Below are 19682 nucleotides of genomic sequence, written 5' to 3'. Positions count from 1 at the left end.
GTGCTACAGGACATAATAATCAAAAATATTAAGCTTTTCTTGAGTAAAGCCCCCTAAAACTACATTTTCAAGCATGACTGAATGGACAAAAGCTCACTGCAAGCATGTAAGCATCCAAGAGGGAGGAAGTATTTAGGATATATTAGGATGGAGAAAAAGAATATATTCAGGCCCAATCAGATTAGGCTGCATAAAGTAAATTTAAACAGAGTATGAAAGGTTCTGAAGAATATTCTACAGAGGTTTTGTTATACTGTACAAAAACGCCTAAAGAGGGAATGTCTGAGATATTTTAAAACTAAACATATGAGGACAAGAAACCTGTAAGCAAACAACCCTGAATTAGTTTAAAGCTGGACATAATGCCATGTACAGGTGGCTCCTCCTCCTAAGGAAGAGTGAGTTTGCCTTTTGATGAAGTCAAAAGGCCTATTTGTTCTATTTGGTAGATACCGAACAAGAGTGCAATTATTCACTTGGAATTGAGTCCATCTAGAGCAGGCAAATGAGTTTTGAGGCAACAATGCTTACTGGTAACACTGACTGAAATTATTGTACATGGACCCACAAATCACAAAAATAAGCGAGAGAAAATGAAGCCGTACCATTTAAATCTGCGTTTTCAAATCTGACCCAAATGATCTTCTCCTTTTCTTCTGCTGGTGGGGTGCCACTGTAGGCCTGGACAAAAAGCAGAAGGGTTCAAATGGGAAAGTTTAATACTTTTTTTCTCCCTCTATAGATCGTAGGAGAGAATGTAAGTTAAAAATAAAGAAAAACAGTGATACATATATCCCATTGTCACCAGTATTCCTGTGAGGTTTCGTTTCAAAAAGAAATGGTTCCGTGATCAACATACACCATTTAAATATACCACAACAAGCGTGACATCACTTACTAATGTAGAAACGACAAGACATATAGAACAATAAGTCTTCTAGAGCACGTGAGAAATGCCACCAGACTTACAGCAATTTAGTCAAGCTAAAATACCGTGGCTTCTACAATCTAACTTTAGCAATGTCAGAGGTTCTCATTTGAGGCACTGTTACTCTTAAAATTCTCTTTAATTCACTTAAATGCTTTGTAAGTAAGACTGAGGAAAGAAAGAGACCTTTAACTACATAGTTTATTTTCCTGACATGCAGTAGCTATACCTGTAACATCTTTAATACAGCCATTTGAGAGAGAATAAACTGTAATTCTAGTAGAACAGATCCACGTTTCAGTTCTGTGTTCTACAGATTCCCATAAAAAGATGAGATACAAAAAGAAACTGTGAAGGAGACTTACAGTGTTTCCAAACTGCAAGTTTTACAGTTCTCAGGAGAAACTGTGGTAGCAAGAACGTGAGCTACAGTAGAAATACCATCACTTCCAAACAAATTATAACAAAATACTGTGCAGTATTTTGGATTAAATATGAAAAGAGCTTGTATAATCACTTTATCCATGCCAGAAAAGCAATAACACGAACCAAAAACACAAATTTAAAAAAATAAGTGTGGGTATTACTTTTCAAAACAAATCACATTCCATGCTTCCAAGGCAAACTGATTTGTAAAATAAGAACACAGATTGCATCCTTTAACTACAGAGGGGGGAAAAAAATGGGGAAGGGTGTGGAATGCAGAAATCTTTTAAATCAAAGTTTGACTACTTTTAATTTTGACCATGAGTACAAAATGCATTTCACAAATTGATTATTAGTGAGGGGATTTTTCTTTATATATATTATTATTGAGGAAATTCATCACTAACTAACCAAGATAATCCTTCAAATAAGAACCAAGACAATTCCCTGAAGGCTACAGACAACTAGCTGCAATGCTCCTCCACTAGGGACTACAGATTTCCCAGAGTAACAAAACAAAATTAGTTTCCCTCTGCTACTGAGAGGCCCATGAGCAATACGGAAAGGATCATTCCAGTTTCTCCTGCTACCTGCAGAGCTATGATCAAGAACAGACAATGAGCATCATAGTTATTATCCACAGAGGAAGATCCCAGAAATTAAAGAAAATAAAGAAAAAACATTTTAAAAAGTGGAGTGAGGACTTGTGTTTTGCAAAGCTCAGCACTCTGGAGAACAACAGGTTAGGCAGAGCTCCACAGTCCCCCAACAGCCAGGACATTCTGAGGCAAGTTAAGGAAATAAGACAAAAAAAAGGGAGTAAAGAGGCAAAAGAAACTTTCTCTTTTTCAGCCAATGATAGAAGCGAAGGTGACAAAGGGCATCTACCAAGTTGTTCTAACATCATTTCAGCCAGGGTTCATACACAGGATTCCAACTGCAACCCAGAAAAAACACATTTGTAAGAGGCAGAGCAAGTATTGTGCCCAGCCTCTCCCCTCCCTGAGTATTCTAGTGCCAAAATTCTGCAATCTTCTTCCTGCTGTTTATATTGTAACTGTTCAACTTCTGTGTAGCTAAGATTTTAATTTTAATTATTCCCTACTAGAGGATATCTGTAGGGCAAATCTCCAGATGGTATGCAGTCTACGCTTTCAAAAACCTGGTGCCAAGACTCATGCTCAAAAAACCCTAAAAGTTTGGCTTCTGTTCTTCAACTAGTATTTTGCTCTACCTGACATACGCTTCAATCACTTCGTACACCAAAAAAAAAAAAAAAAAAAAAATAGTTTGGAAGATCTACACGTACCTGTGGCACAACATCTTGAAGAAACGTAACAACGCTTTCCATGTACGACTGCTCCCTTGAAAACAGAAGGAGAATTTTAACTACCACTGAAGTTCAGAAACGGTCATGAATATATTAAATAAGACAGATCACCAGAGAAAACACGTACAATCTTTACAATGAAGGAAAATACTAAGTATGCAATGCAGTTACTTAATATATTGCCAAACACTCTGATAATAGAGTGGCTGAGAAGTCTGTAAAAAGCCAAGTGATACTTGTTCATTAAGTAATTGATTGGGGGAAAAGTATATAATAGTTAAGGAAGAAACCACATTCTTCTCATCAGAGTGGCTGACTGTAGTAGAAGAGGCATTTGGAAATTATTCTTTCATATTTTTCTACTTCATTTGCCTATTACAACATGAAGACTTAAGGTATAGCTGGGGCTCTCCATGTAAATCAACTTTAAGACCTCCTACGCACTATGTACAACGATGTAGTAAGTGGTAGCACTTGGGGCAGGAGATGGACCAAAACCCTCACTCAGAATAGTTAGGACAGGTATTTTCAGGTAAGATTTTATAGCTTGGAAAGCTTATTCCTTCTTGGGAGTTCATTAGCAGTGATGATTTAGAATAGTATATAGTGCAAGATATATCTGTTCTGGTAGATTTAAATTAATGCTTTTATTAGCTTATCCCTGCATAAGTGGTGAGTCTCTTGTGTAACTGCTGAGCAACGTACAACGTGGGTCGACTGTATTAGACCAAGTTGAAACTACTGAAAAAGTTTGTGCTTTCTGTAATGAGTAATACTGAAATATGCTGGCAGCAAGATCCATCTTCATGAATTCTGAGGCAAATTTTTTTTTTTTAGTAACTCTTTAGAAACAGCTTTGGCCCCCCCGAAATTAATTTTTATACTGGCAGTAATTTTTCCTGTCCTAACTCAAGATTACTAATAGCAACAAAGAAAAACCATGAACTAAGAAATCTAGACTCTTTATGTCTAAAGATACATATGCTTTCTTCAGACTTTCTGAGACTGTGCTAAGATTCTTTTAATAGAAATTTGGAGTGTTTAGTATTTAAGAATTAAGTACTCTGCCCTATACACAGCAATACAGAAGATACTTCAAGTCAACCGCTGCAACACCTGGATCAGCTTAAGTGGTTGGCTCCTCTCTGAAAACAAAGATAAATCTAAACCATAAAGTTTTAAATTTTAGAAAGCTTACTCCAACTCATGGAAAACTAGATTTTGTTCAGCAATCCAAGGATTACTGCATCACACAAAGTTTGTCTCACTGCTTGAAGCCAAGGCCTTATAAATGAGCTGTGGTTTACAGTGCTGATTCTTCTTTGATTTATGTAGGTCACCAGAACTGTCTCTGTGTCTCAGAGCCCTTTATTACCTGGCAATAATACTTGTCTACAGGTACAGTATTAAATACAGTGTTTGAAGCTCTCACGTGAATGCCTGCCAGCAAGAGTCATCGTGTCTTCGTTTCTCAGCTCATTTAATGAGTACTTCCCCCCCCCGCCCAGGTACATCTGGAAACAAAGTTGATGTTTGGGAAATATTTTATTCAGTATATGTACTCTAAGTTTCCACTGAAGTTGAAAAACTTCCAAGAAGATATGTTTTAAGTGCTTAAAACCAACCAAAACAACAAGACTCACCAAAAAAAAATTAAAAATCTTACGTTAGTAAGAAACTAGGAGTTTAACATAAGCAGCAGAAAGCTGCTGCAGGCAGCTCAACATACACACTCTCCCATCGAAAATACTGTAATTTTTGAGGTGAAAAGATATAACTCAAGAACAAGCCATCATATTTAATAAAACCAAAGAGCAGATCACCTTATTCTTACAGTGTGTTTCTATTATTGTTTGTCCAAAGCTTACTTTGACGAAAAGGTCATTACAAACAGAAACGCATTTGTTAAAAAAATTCTGCAACATCCAAAAAAAAAAAAAAAGCTTATTCTATCACATGGCTGTAAGAAACCCTGTAACACAACTTCCTGTGGTACAATGATAGGTTTCTTGTGCTCCCTGGACAAAATAAAGTGAATCTGGATGTTGAAATACACAGCCATCAACAGTGGCAAACTATGGGCTGCTGAAAGCGATAGTCCGAGTGAACATTTCAATATAGTGCCATTTTCCTTTGGTTTTGTGCTCTTAAGCAAAAAAAAAAAAAAAAAAAAATTAGAACGCACAATTCTACTTACTGAAGGACTTCAAACATAGAAGCCTATCATTAAATATATCCACCCCTGTGACAAGGTATTATTAAAAAGCACGACAAGAAAGGAACACGTGTAGTGTTCAATCCTAAGGAAGAAGGTTTGCCATCACTGATACACAGCCAGCGCAGCGTTTGTACAGCAAACAACACTGTGTAAAGAAACAACAAAACAAAAAATATTCATCTTTAAAATGTACAGCTTTGAAGGTTTTGGTGTCTAAGTGAAACGCAACCTATTTAGAGACAGTCCAACCTGCACCACTCTAGGAGACAGGAGTGCAACACCTGTTAATTTTACTGGAAAATACTCCAAGTGACCAAACCATACTGTCAACACAAGCCCTCACAGCTGGCTCTGAAAGAAAATTCCGGCTAGGTTCTTCTTCTACAAGGATATAAAAACCATTTCAAATAAGGGCTATTCTTCTAGAAGGCTCTTACGTGACAGCTTGTGGCCGAACCACCACTCCTCCAGTACATCGACTAGGGCGGCGCGGAGATTCTGTCGCCATTGTTTCTTTGCAGATACCTGTAAGAAACACATTTCTTCTCAATAATAATTTGTGTCAGGATTATTTATTACACTAGCCCTTCTCATATTCCTCAGGATGATAAAAACATCTTGAAACAACTTATACAAACTTATGAAGGCACTATGCCCCTTTACAGCACTTTTTTAAAAACCCCAAACAACCAATTTCCTTTTTCAGTACCTCAGTCACTACAGCTCCTGCAGTGTATGTGAACGCAAAAAAAAAAAACAAAAAAACACAGACCTGAATGATAAAAGTGGAGAATTCCCTTCAAACTGTACATTAAAGATAGTGGTGCAGGCACACAGTTACCATCACCATTATATGACCATTATTTACTAATGAGCTGTTGCCTTAGAAAATAATTACATGAAAATAATGTACAATCACACTTGTAGTGTATTGTACTCTCGAAAATCTGTAATGGGTTACATTGAAGCGAACACAAAAAGCGTGATGGAACACATTCCGCTTTTTTCATGTCAGCTTTTTGTGTTGTCTTCGAGTTTTTCCTCACAGCTCTATCCTCCCATGTGAAAATCCAGTGTAACATTCCTAAAGGCAAAAACCACCTGAGGAGCATCACAGATCCCAGACAGCTCTTGTCTGCCGTTCAGCAACTCCGCTGTCCCCCTGCCCCAAACCAGTAAATAAAGCGAGAGAAAAAGCCAAACCCCCAGCGTGGTGTCGGTTATCAGCATCATTTCGCGTTTGGGCAGACTTCATCAGGGCCGCCTCGTCAGGCGAGGCAAGAATACACACTGAGCCCCACAGAAATTAGTAACAACACGTTCAGCGAATGTACCTGGAGCCTGACACACGTGTCAAGGAACCTTAACGGAAAAAACGGTACTTAAAGGAAAAAATATCCCTTCCAATAAAAATTGTAGGTTTTGTCTAGTTTATTAAAAGGGAGAAGAGCTGATGTCTGCCCCTCCAGCTGGAGAAGCCCAAGTCTAGACCTGCTGTGAGGAAACGGGGGAGAACGAGGCACACATTGATGAACGCAGCAGAATTTGATGAAAACTTAAATTCTGCCTCAATCCAGCGGGACACCTGCGCCAGGCGGTGCCCGCCCCGGAGCCGTGAGCGCTGTCACCTGCACCCCGACTCCCAACGCCTGCGAAGCTGCTCTGCCGGGCGGGAGCCCTCCCCCGGCGGGAACCCCGGCCCCAGGCGGAGGCGGCCGGCAAGCCGGCGGCACCCCGAGCCACCCGCTGTTGAGCAACTCCAGAACAAAACGCTCCAACCTGACCGGCCTCTCCCCTCGGCGGCCGCCCCGTGAATCAGGCCGCGGCCATCCCCGAGGCGCCGGGGCCCGCCGGACGCCGCTCTCCGCACGCCCCGCGCCCTCCCGCGCGGTGACTCCCTTCAGGCCCCCGCCGCCCCCCAGCGCCGCGGCCCCCGCCCGGCCTCGCGCCCCCACACCCGCCCTCCGAGCCGGCCACGGCGCTCCCCCAGGGGCCGGGCCCGCCCCGCCGCCGCCGCCGCCCCGCTTTCCCCGGCCCGGCCCGGCCCTCAGCCCGCGGGCGCCGGCGCGTCCCCTCACCCGCCGCCGCTGCCCTCCGCCCGGCTCCTGCCTGACAGTGTTTGGGACCCCCACGGGGACTGACACCCAGCGCACCGCGCGCCCGTAGCCAATCAGACGGCTCCGAAGGCGGGCTGCTCCCCTCCGCCGGCCAATCGCCGGTCGCGCTCCCCAGCAGAGGGCGGGGCGCGGAGGACACAGAGGGCGGCTGCGCCCTTAAGCTGGGTTGAGGCGGCGGCGCGGCCGGCGGCCCCGCCCCCCGCGGCTTTGTTTACATCGGGGTCTCGCGAGAGCCGCCGCGCCGCGAGCGGGGGGCGGGGCTTCGCCCGCCGCGCCGCCAATGGGCGCAGGAGGCCCCGCCCACGCCGTGTTTACCTTCCGCGCGGGCGTGCGCGGTGACGTCAGCGGCGTTGGGCGGCGGGTTCGAGCCCCGGGGTCGGCGGGCGGGAGGAACGCGCGCAGCGAGGGGCGGGGCCTGGGGCGGGGCCTGGGGCGGGGCCGCCCGAGGGAGCGCCTGGACGCGCGGGCTGGGAGAGGTGGGAGCGGGCTTCCCTCGGCGCTCGGGGGATCCGGCACCGCTCCCCGCGCAGAGCCACGTTTGCAGGTGCCCGGCGCTGCGCGGATGCCCGAGGGTGACGCACCTCGGCGGAGCCGAGTGACCGCCCCAGAGGCGGCCCTTGACACCCGGTCAGGTTTCGGAGCAGCGAGCCGGGGCCGCTGGCTCCCGGCTCCAGGCACCTGAAAATCAGGATTGGGCGACCTGTTCGGGGCCTCTAGTCCGAGCTCTGTAACCACGAACCGTAAATGTGTATCAAAAGAAGGAACTACGAGCGTAACGCACAGCACACAGTACCCGGGATCAGAAAAAAGTAACTGTCCTTTGTGCCTCTCACCCCGAAGAAAAACTTAAACAAGGGCTTTTCAGCTGTAAAGTTGCCCCACGCGAGACCTGTCCTCTGGCTTAAAAAAAAAAAAGTAGTACTAGAGGCCTATTTATTTATTTACTTGTGGCATTGTGTAACAGGGTGATGCAAATCATGACCGCCTTCAGCATCCGGATGCTGCAGAACTGGGTTTGCACATATTGGAGCTTTATTTCAGGAGGAAAAACAACCTGGTGTACATCAGACTTGATTTCACCAACAGGAGAGTGTATTCACACATTAGCTGGAAATTTCCACACTTCCCTGTCTCAGCTTTGATAATTAATTTCAGAAAAGTCAAATGATACGTAGGTGGGCAAAGCATACACAAGAGTAAACTGCTGCTGGTTAGTTTATGTCTAGTGCAGAGGAGCTTTGAATCTTGAATGCTCACCAACATTCTGCAGCTTTCCCAAGAAAAATTGTAGGTTTTGTCTAGTTTATTAAAAAAGAGCTGATGTCTGCCCCTCCAGCTGGAGAAGCCCAACTCTAGACCTGCTGTGAGGAAATGGGGGAGAACAAGGCACACATTGATGAATGCAGCAGAATTTGATGAAAACTTCCATTTTGCTTCTATATAGAGAAAAAAGTAAATTTGCTAGTCTTTTTCCTTTTACATATTTACATTCTAAGCAGCAATACAGATACTCAACCAACACATTACAATTGCATCTTACTGTGACCAGTCATGTGTAAAACGTTGAATGCCATGAGGTTAAATTGAAAATATAGACAATTATTATCAGATTGTGTTGCAAAGATTGTTGCTAGGTTAAGTACATACAGCTGCTGTTTGTTTCTATACACTTTCCCCCATCTATGGTGTTTAATTTCAACATCACCTATAGCAAAACTGGGTCGTTAACTAAGTTCCATCTCATACACAGATAAATTCCTGAAGGATCCAAGTTGGACAGACCGTTATTTTCATCTTGTCAGATAATGCAGCGCTCACAGGATGGATGAAGGAGAATTATACATTTTCAGAAAGCGTATGATTCCCCCTAGGATTGCTGTAACCATGGTAACACATATAGATAGCAGGCCTGATTTCAACCCATGTTTTATTGTTCCAGCAGTAAACAATTAGATTCTATAAATAACCACCCTAGCCATCGGAATAAAATACTGGCCTTTGCTTCCTCATTTTTAAAAAAAAAAAAAAAAAAAGCAGGCTGTATATTGCTACAGTTAAATAGAACTATGTGGGATGTCTTGTAAGCCACACAGCCAGTGAGGAAGGGGAGAGTATTCGCTTTTTCATAAATACAAAATAAATATGAACGTGCTCAACAGAACTAAATCTCAAAATTGGGAAAAAAAAAAAGGCACCCCCATCAACTTTTCACGTGTTTTATTTAGGTGAACATACACATGGTCCACATACTCAATGAAAATAGTCATAAAATAATTTAAGAACTTATGTTGAAAGTTATTAGCAGCACCATCAGTATTGGACTAGCAGAAAATTCGTGCCTCCGTAGGGCATAACATTTACGCCTGGATAGAAATGCCATCATTTATAACAGGGGATGGGAATGGCTTCATAGGATGCTTTTGGGAGCTGGAATTTTAAAACACACACTTTTTTGCTAAATACTTTGACGATTAATGTTACAAAAAATACAACTAAATAAGATACTGCATAGTATTTTAATTAACATAAAGAAATCGACATTGAGCTGTGTAAAGCAAGACTCAACATCTCTGCTTCCACATACATTTCATTTCTGAGTAGAGAAATCTAAAATTTAAAACCAAAATATAGACCTAGTGTATTCTCTAAAAGACACACTTTAGGTGGAACGTATAGTACTACGAAAATACATATCTTCCATTCTGTTTAATAATTTACTTTAGTTAAAAAGTTGTGAAATTCTCATCACAAGAAGCGTATACAAATTCATGACTTTAGTAAATTAACAAAAAGGATTTTTTTTTTTTTAAAACAAGGTTTAGCCCCGCTGTAACAATTATACAAGGAAGAAAAGAGACTACATTTATATGAAGGAATACAAATTTACACACATTTTACAGTGACTTATACCCTACACATCTACAAAATTCACAGTTATAATACAAGCAAGTACAAGGCTGGGATAAAGCTGTCTTGATACCAAAAAAAGTTTCTACTTTAAAAAAAGATAAACAGGAAGAGTTTCAAACTTCTGCACCAACTTTAAAACTCTAATCAGACCAAAATACACTTCCTTACACAAATGCCCTTCAGCAAACACAGACTGCTTTCCTGGGCGGGTGGAAGAGGGAATTGCTGAGCTTCTTCTGGCCCCGCAGGCTGCGGCGCATGGTCAGCTTGTTTGAGTTTTTGCGCTGAGGAGTTGTGGACATGCCTTCTGGTTGGACGCTAATGTTTCGACTCAGGCCACGTCTTGGCTTCTTCATAGCTGGGCCAGAATTGGATTCTTCCAATGTCCTTTTAAAGTTTGCTGTGGGTGTCCTCTCTGCATCTTGGGCTTTTGTTTGGCCATTAGGAGACACCTTGAAGCCTTTTTGGTCCGTGCCTGAATTTGCCGAGTTGGAAGGGGAGAGACTGACTGACAAACCATTACTGTAGGATTCGTGTATCCTCAAAGCCAACGCTTTGCTGCACTTCTCCTCCTGCGGGCCTGAATCCTTCGGGGTCGCTCCTGATGAAGGTGAATTGCTTTTGGCAATCTCGTTTGGCAGCTCTAAATATTTTTCTGAGATCATGTTGCTATGCGTGAGGGGAGGAATAGGCTCAGAAGCATTCAGTCGTGGCCATGGATCATCTTCTAAAAGCTGAGGGAAAAAGAAAACAAAATATTTAGGCATCATTATTTCACTCAGATTATCCTTGAGGGTGGAGACAGTGTGTGAACAAGTTCTCTAAACCTTATCTGACAGGGAAGAATCCCACTCCAAGAGAGAGTTATCTTTTCTCCAAGTTGAGAGGGAAACAAGATTCAAACTGCAGATCTGAATTTGCTACTTTATGCACAGCAACTTTGTGAAAGCATTTATTTCAGTCATCCAACTTGCAAGTGTCCCATAACAGCAGACACATCACCCTTTCATTCAGAGGCTGTTTGGCCTTTCTCAGCCCACGTACCTTCCTCCTCCTCCTGTCAAATGCTGTGGAATCTGCATGCATCTGTTGTTAATTTAGGAAGCCCTGCAGAAAGCAGTGCCTGTAACCTCCGGCCTGTGATTTTCATCAGTAGCATTTTCCAACATGCAGACGCGACTTCCCTCCTTCAGACACTGTGATGTAAGCACCTATAACTGCCTTCCAAAGATTTTAAACATCATCAGGTGGCCAAGCACTATTAGGGCAAACAGCAGAAAGACTCTTCTAACCTTTGTTACGTTCAGAATTCTTAGTTCCTGCAGAACCAGATTATCAGGGAGATGGACACTCTTCATTGTAGGTGTCCTGGCTGCTCAAAGTGGAGCATTGCACAACTCCACTCTAAAAATAGAAGTTACTATTTGCTATGCAAATAATGCATTTTACTGCCTAGTTTTCATGCTCTACAACTTGGAAAGAAAGCAGCTGCATTCCTGATGCCACATCCGTCCGCTCTCTGGGAAGCACAGTCATTCTGTCTGTGGAAAAGCAGCTGCTCAGTGTGACATCCTAAGGAGCCTCTGAACTCGAACCCTACCTTCAGCTCCTCCCCTCCTCTGCAGCCTTTGGTGAGTGGTTTTGCCTCATTCTCAGTTTTTTCCAACAGGAAAATGAGGACAATAGTTGCTTGCACTAGCCACGGGGGGATTAAGAAAATTAGTATTTATGCAGTGCCCTGAAGATATGAATTATGACCTTATTAAAGATTTAATTGTGAAGAAATCCCTAGTTACTCAGCAAGTCCTTCAAAAGTAAATTTCAAGGCCACTTTACATACCATCAACGTGAGGCAAACGACAATGACTATTTTAAGAAAATAACGTGCTGAAAACTCAAATGCACACACAGCTGAATCAGAGTAAGTCAATGTAACATCAGATGAATAAATAGATGCTTTTGAAGTCACAACCCAGAACAACTTCAGTTCACCTTCAAGAAGAGATCCACCACTGCTCAGCACTTCCGAGAAATCTAATACTAAGGCTTAATAAAATGCATTCCAAAAGAGAAAATAATCAGAGTTGCTTCTAGCATCTAGATTTGGTTTTCCACTCCCCTCTACTCCCCAGTTGCCTCCCATGGGTAGATAAAACGAGTTAGATAATACTCTTTTACTACATACAGCAACACAAGAGGAAAGACCTTTATGGATGTTATTTTAGAGGTTATTCTTCGACTCAGTTCTTGTAGAACCCACAGAAAGCTCAGTGACACACACGGAGCAGCTCTGGCAACACTACTTAATCTGCTCAATTTAAATTTTGAAATTGCGTCTCTCACCATGACTTAGGTTTTATGTTTTCATTGCACAAGATGCTTAATGCTGTGGTTCTTATTGCCAGCATCTTTTGTTTGGCAGGACTAGCTGAGATCGGATAAGGCTTTGGGAAGCCAAATGAAGTCAGAGATGGATTGCTGAACAGTGATGTAACAAAACAAGAAAAATAAATGAATCACCAATTTCATTTCTCGACAATCTAATCAATCAAATATCATCACTGGCCTCAGGAATACTTGAATTAAGCTGGTATTTGTAATCGTTGACAGAAGGATATGCAATTAAATACTTCTGTTTAATTAAGAATCCCGGATTTGGTCTCCATCTCTTTCCAAATCAATTGTTTTGGAAGGTAGCAGCTGTTGGGAGTCAAGGCCCTCCGTGCTGCTTTCAGTTCTGAGAGAACCAACAAGTAGCCTTTCCACTCTTGGCTGGGCCGACCTAATTACTCACCAACCTCAAAATTAGATCATGTGTTTACCTGCACCTTATGTATCAAGGTGTTTATGTACCGTTTTGCAGATGGATATTGTCATCTATTGCCACACTTTGTGCAATCAACAAAATGGGGCTCTCCCTCCCGCAAGGCTGACAGTATCTCCAGGATCACAAAGGATCATGAAATAAGGGCATTTTCCTGAAGTTCTCACAAGTTATCACCATCAGAAAAAAAATCCAAAAATGCCTATTCTGAAACAGTTGTGTGGTTTTACTTCCTAAGAAAACTGGCACCTTGCAATAAAGCTGCCACTTCATGTCTGAGGCAGGGCACAGAAACCACATATTTGACCATTTTGGGGGAGAGTGCCAAATGCCTCAATTATGTTTCACATCAGTTTAATTTTAAAATAAAACATCGAGCCAGCGAGCACTCCTGCACGCACTGAAATTTATCCAGAAGGCTCCCGTGAAGTCAGTCTGCTCTATAAATTAAAAGCCTACAAGTCCAAGCATTTCATAACCGAAGTTTATGGAAATACGGTTTTCTTTCCATTGTGGCTCTTATCTAACTGATAAAGCTCTTTGTACTATGAAAGAGATAACATTACTCAGGATGGTGTAGTTACCAAATACATTTACAAGTAACTACATGAAGTTCTTGTTTTGCAAACACCCATACACGGAGACACAACTGCTAAGACATTTCATTTGTTATGATCTGCCTGGAGACATTTGCTTTTTTCTGAAGTATTTCAGAATTATCCTACAGTACAGTGGGTTTTTTCTATCTTTTCCTTTCAACTTCCTTCTCACACTTTTCTTCTGATATTTACAGGTACTCTGTGAGGACAGTTAGATGCTTGTTATTAAAGCAGAAACCTGTATTACACTATTTTATGTCCATAATCACCATTATGACTTTTTATAAAAACAAGTACAGAGAAAATAGGATCTATGTTTTTAAACTGGTGACACTGGTTCTGTTATAATCCAAGAGGATGAAAACTTCTGCATTAAAATACAACTAATTTATACATGTATTATCAGTGCAGACCTGCAGCCAGTCAAAGTTTTCTTCTGGCTTTTGCACATTAAGCAAAAAAAATAAAACAAGGCCTCATCTACACAGCAAACACCAGAACTGCTAGTTTCCTCAAGTTTTGATCTCTTCCCTCTTTGCGACTGTCTGCTGCAATTTATCTAGATTCACACATCACAGTTCACTGAATCTACTTAAATTGGGAGGGGGGGGGGGGGGGAAATCTGAAGGGGAAAAAAAAAATGTCACAAAGTCCTTATCCAGAAATGCTCCTTCCTGGGTATTTTGCAGCTGACATAGCTCAAGGTTTATTCAACGAGTACCAATAATAGATCACACACAAAACACACGGTACAATTTTAAAGTCTAGGAGTATTTAGAATTCAAATAATTTTTCTCCACTCAAGATTTCGCTTGATTTTAAGCTCTTTTCATGTATTTTGCTACACTGGATGGAAATGAAAGAGTCAGAGAGTTTGAGCTTGCCGTTTCATTGGCAGCTTGTTCCTACCAGGGGAATGTTAAGGACTCCCTTTCTAATTTTTACATTCTTTTTACTTTGCCCGAAGGACGGTTATCCAAAGATATTGCAGAACATCAAAGGACAGTTACTTAAATCAGGAGCAGCTGGTAATTACTAAAACAAACATTCACTCATAACTACACTCCAGTTCTTAAGAGGAAAAACAAAAAAACACTTCTGAAGAGCTCTGCTTTATGGTATGGTTAGATTTTCTAACCTGAACACCGACATTCTATTAGAACATCTTTTCCTCTAACAAGGAGTACTGAATCACCTAAAGGAAGATAGTAAGGTCTCCCAATCCATAAAGAAAACATTCTTTACAACGTGTATTTGAATACATTAACCCATGGGTTACCTTAAAAAACAAAAAAAAAAAACCAAAACCCACACAGCACCACAACCAAAGAAAACCAAACCCCAGTATTAAGGACACATCCTTAATCAGTCTGCAATTCATCAGCTGTGCAACCTATACAAGGACAGGGCAAGGCAGGAAAAGAAACAGTAGCCCAACCTTATTCTCTAAGGGCATGTGTTGGGTTTTTTCTTTTTTAAACCTCTGATCCCCACAGTCCGATTCCTCTCTTTCATCAGCCTATTTCTGATTTGGGGGATCTTGGAAAACTTAAGAAACAGTGCATTTAAAGTTGTGCAAAGGATATGCATGAAGTTACAGTAATCATTTCTTCCACGTTAAGGAGGTCAACAACTACTAGTAAACTATGGGGATTTTACAAGTTACAAAAACACTGTATCCCTAAATTCAGCAAGGCTGAGAAGTTCATACTTTAATACTCTGCCTTTGGTGTTCCAAAGTTTAAGAAACATTGTTAAAAGTTCATCTATTTCCCCAGAGCTTTGTACATGGAAGTGTTGAGGATCTGGCTGGGTAATTGCTGTCAAGTTACTGTCCTACAACTGAAATACATTACCTGGCCATACATACTGCCTAGTCCACTGCAGTTAAAAATAAATAAATTACCAAAGCAACATTAAATAGTGGTTTAAGTTAACAGACCATTAATTTCTAAAAGTATAACTTCAAACTCTGGCAATGGTCTGACTACAGCATTGCCCCAATCCTACACATCACCATAAACTGCATAAAAAGAAATTACTACCAGGGAAAGGAAAGGGAGATTGCTACGTATTTAGTGGGCTCCACAGAAATGGAACACTTAAAACACTGGGGAAAAACAAAAGTTACCTTGACGGGCGGGGTACAGCAGCGGGAGGGTGTCATGACATTCACATCAGGGCTGCTATAGCAGGGACTCTCCTCCAAGTTGAGATACAATTCTTCTTCATTTTCTAAGTTGCTTTTGCCATCCTGCAACGGCGAGATGCAGATGACGATGGCACTAGTGTTGTCTGCACGAAGCATGCGCTGCCTCCACCGGCCCAGTGCTCTGTTCACCAGCATTTTGGCACAAGACTGTCGGTGCTCTCCCTTTGTGTTACAAGAACGGGGCAGAGAAAACAATCAGACCCACTTAACTTATAAATGGAAGATGGAGAATTTACGTGGCACAGCCTGAGATACATATTCCTATACATCATGTGTTAAAGTAGCTTGAGTCAGAAACACAAGAGGAAATTTTAATTGAAATATATCTTTCTTCTTGGTGAAATTTAGCTTTGAAATCAGTTTACAGTAAAATCCACATGTATATGAGTGCTTTTAACCATAAAACTGAGGCAGTGACTTGCATAAATAGCCTGGCTGTAACACATCCTACAAGTCTTTCCAGAAGTCTCTCAAAGGGTTTACAGACTATTTACTATCTGATGCTCAGATGCCCCATTACGCGAAATAAATTTCATTTTCAGACAATATTTTGTATAACTTCCTTAAGGAAGGAACAGGTTATCTTTATTACTCACAGATACCTTCATAGTAGTCAAATTTCCAAAAAATGACAACAAAATAATTTAAATTACGTTAACAGACGTGGTATTTGACAGTACATGCAAGCATAGCATCAGCCACATGATAACAACTTCTGTGTTGTGGCAAAACTATGACTACACCTAAGCACCATTGCTAGGCACTTTCCATACATGCCAGACTAAGCAATTTCTAGAGGAAAAAAGTATTAAATTTCCACAATTACTTATAGCCACTGCTCTCACCATGAAGTATTTTTTCTCCTCGTGATCCTGGCACATGGAGATAGCATCTTGAGGTGGGATCATGTTCCACAGTCCGTCACTGCCAAGGATAATATATTTGTGCTTCTGGGGATCGATTGTGTGCACACTAGTGTCAGGTTCAGGAGACACAACAAATTCACCACTGTAGAAGTCGTAGCTCCAAAGATCACCTAGGCAAGAAGAAAATAGTCTTGAATTGTTACACGACACGTGAAAATATGAATCTTGGACACTAGAGGAAAATGTTCCCATGAAAACAATTCCCACCAGTCTCAAGTCACTAACAGTAATACAACAAAGTAATTTCAGCATAATTACTGTTCTGCTGCTGTCACTTTCTGATCATATTTATTAATATGTAGCAATTTAAATAAAATCACATTCATAACAGCCTATTATTTACAGGAGTTCTACTCTCAAACATTTTCAGAAAAAGGGGAAATGTAACAGATTGATAACTAGAAAACCGTGAAACCTCAATATCCAAACTGAAACCTGTCTGAACAACTAAAATTCTCCTTAAACGCAGCAAAGCCTTACTTTGTTGAACCCACACCAAACACAAAAACGTCTGCCTTTCCAGTTATTGGTATGATTTAAATATTGGAGATAAAATCCTTACCTCTGGTACAGCTTATACAACTAGGCTGGGGGTTTGGCAGGGGGGAGGATCACTTAATACCTTTTTTATTCCCCAGCATGATGTACTGCATTAAACTTAAGTCTGCATCCCAGTGGCATGCTGCCCTGCACACTCTAACAAGTCCTGCTCATAGAAGGAAAAACAAGAAAAAAGGAAAACAACCCCCCAAACTCCGAAACCAAAGAAAACCTCACCTTTTTACACTCAAGGTGCTAAACTGCCCTTTTTTTTAAAAAAAAAAAAAAAACAAAAAACAAAAAAAAAAAAAAAAACAACAACAACAAAAAAAAAAACCAACCACTGAGATCCTCCACAGCCACCAGTGCAATACAGAAAGACACGGTTATGTCTTGCCGTGTAGGTATTTGTGCCTGCAGGTGCCACAGCGAAGGAACAAAGGAATAGGGCAAAGGAGGAGAGACTGAAGCCTTTCCCCTATTAAGTTCTCTTTCCCACAGCATTAGCACCTCTTTCAAAGCCACGCAGTGCTGCATCAGAGCATCTTTCCAGCTGAACACCACGTGCCAAATTTTGGAGTTGGAAAGAAGCCACAGGAACACAAGCAGTGCCTGGGTTCCAGCAGGAAAGCAGAAAATGAGAGCTAAAGCCTCTCCCTTGAAAGGCCTCATGCAGCGAGCCTTTCTATTTTTAAATCTTTCTTGCTACAGCGAAGGAGTTTGGGGTCACCTCAGCAGTACCAATGGCCTGAACTGATTCTGAATAACACACATCTGAAACAAGACATCTATTGGGTCGACTGCTTCCTCCAAACCATCCTCAAGTAAAAAAACACTCCATCAGAAACACGCATTTCCTTATCAATTTATTTTAATTTCATTTATCAAGTATACTTGAAAAAATAGAAACTTTTTCTAAGGTTGGGCCTTTACATCAGTAACAGTATTATGTTCTACTAACACCTTTTTTCTAATTTTCATAAATAGCTTCCTAAAGTGACAAAAACAAAAAAACCCCCATTGTTTCCACACACTGATTACATTTTCCTGTGCAGAACACATGGCTTAAGAAGTAGAAATGAATTAAAATGTCAGAGTTGAAAAGCATACAGAAGCTTAAGAACTCCAGTCTAAGAGTAAGGTTTGTGAGGGTTTGGTTTTTTTTTTGGCTTTGCTTTTTGCTGGCTTCAGAAAGCGTGCCTGTAGCCGCCTTCCACATCTATCACCACCCTTTTGAAGATCATAAATAAGCTGTTTTGTCTTCCTACTTCCTTCCATTAGCTTTGCCTTAAGCTAGCAACCAGTTGAAAAGACTTTTCCAGAATCGGGAAAGGGAATACTTCACCTCAATTACTCCACTTCACCACAGCAAGCACGGATGGTCCATCCTCATTAAAGTGCCAATTCACCCACATTGCAGCAGCAGCAGACAGAAACACATGCTTCTAATAAGTGCTAATTAAAAGCCAAGCCCGCTCGTACAGAGGTGCACTCTCCCTCCACAGACTCACAACAAAGCAAGCCAGCTGGCACCAAGATCAAAATAAATACTGTAACAGAAGAGCTGAGCTCCAGCACAGCAATTATTGTATATGAATTGCCACAAAAAAAATCTTCATGTGCTGAGAGTTCTTCCCCTCACGGCTGTCATGGACACAGCAGGTAAAGTAAACAAGGGCTGAGGGTCTTACAACCACCAGATCCTGGAATCAGCATCCATTTCCAACTTGCGTAATATTTTTCTGCTTTTATTTGCTAGCTTGTTCATACTCTTGTAGGAGAAATGACCAATGTTATTAGCTGAATCATTTTTTCATTCAAAATACTGGGCTGTATGGTAAAAATAACCGGATGCTATTTAATTTTGGTTCATCTACATACATGTCATCATGCCCATCTGCTGCTCTTCCTGAGAAAAATAGCTGAGTAATAATCATAGTGATTTCAGAGAATCTTCCTCCGAGAGGAAGGAGGCTCCTCATGGGGATAACCAGGAATATCACACCGGTTATAAAGGGGACTCCAAGGATTGACATCCGGGTTGATGGGATGTGGTGGAAATGATAACAGTCAGTGTGAGGTTAATGGTTGGATCTTCAAGGTCTTTTCCAACCTCGATGATTCTGTGATTCTGAACTTGAAGTGCACACAATTCTGCCAATGTACACGATGAATCCACACCTCACAAATCACAGGCCAACCCCCTGACCAGGAGCCCAACCTAGTTGCCACTGAAAGCTCTCCAACCACAGGGTCTCTCCTCCACAATCAGTTGCACTCCTGAAGGCCATGGTGGAACTACACACCAAACTACACACCTGATAATGGTAGTCCATATCTCTGGCCAAATCCCTGGGCAAATCTGTAACTAAGCCACATCTCTACAGTACTATCAAAGTGCTTATCTGAAGGAGAGAAAATTAGATACAAGAGGAAAGTAATTTTTCCTGAAAGCAAATGATGAAGAGGAGCTAGACTAGTTCAAGAACTCACAGCTTCAAAGACTGAGTTGATTAAACATGCATTTTTTTAGCAAAAGGCATTCTTCCAAATAATCTCCTGGAGCACCACCTCTGTCAAAGCACCATTCCAAGGCTGTTGTCAACATAAAACGAGAGCTGAATGTCCACGAGCACAGGCAGCTGCACTCAC

The 19682-nt window shown here is 41.6% G+C and overlaps 2 protein-coding genes across 9 annotated transcripts in view; both read right to left on the bottom strand.

Annotated features, from left to right (window-relative positions):
* The window catches only part of BCAS3 (BCAS3 microtubule associated cell migration factor), a 372464-nt gene extending 365395 nt beyond the window's left edge, over positions 1–7069 (bottom strand). For all 8 annotated transcript variants that reach the window (XM_074922814.1, XM_074922816.1, XM_074922821.1 and 5 more), the window contains exons 1-4: positions 6981–7069; positions 5340–5427; positions 2664–2718; positions 606–681 (exon numbers count right to left, since the gene is read on the bottom strand). In XM_074922814.1, coding sequence (XP_074778915.1) covers positions 606–681; positions 2664–2718; positions 5340–5410 — 202 coding nt within the window. In that variant the 5' untranslated portion in view covers positions 5411–5427; positions 6981–7069. The remainder of the gene's footprint in view (positions 1–605; positions 682–2663; positions 2719–5339; positions 5428–6980) is intronic.
* Positions 7070–9221: 2152 nt separating this feature from the next.
* The window catches only part of PPM1D (protein phosphatase, Mg2+/Mn2+ dependent 1D), a 28112-nt gene continuing 17651 nt past the window's right edge, over positions 9222–19682 (bottom strand). Inside the window, exons 4-6 of the mRNA XM_074923012.1 lie at positions 16410–16600; positions 15484–15726; positions 9222–10663 (exon numbers count right to left, since the gene is read on the bottom strand). Of these exons, the coding sequence (XP_074779113.1) occupies positions 10109–10663; positions 15484–15726; positions 16410–16600 (989 nt within the window). The 3' untranslated portion in view covers positions 9222–10108. The remainder of the gene's footprint in view (positions 10664–15483; positions 15727–16409; positions 16601–19682) is intronic.

Source organism: Athene noctua, chromosome 19 (assembly GCF_965140245.1).
Source record: "Athene noctua chromosome 19, bAthNoc1.hap1.1, whole genome shotgun sequence".
In the NCBI taxonomy this organism is placed as follows: domain Eukaryota; kingdom Metazoa; phylum Chordata; class Aves; order Strigiformes; family Strigidae; genus Athene; species Athene noctua.
The sequence above is the reverse complement of the archived record's forward strand: the minus strand, read 5'-3'. Positions and strand labels throughout refer to the sequence as shown.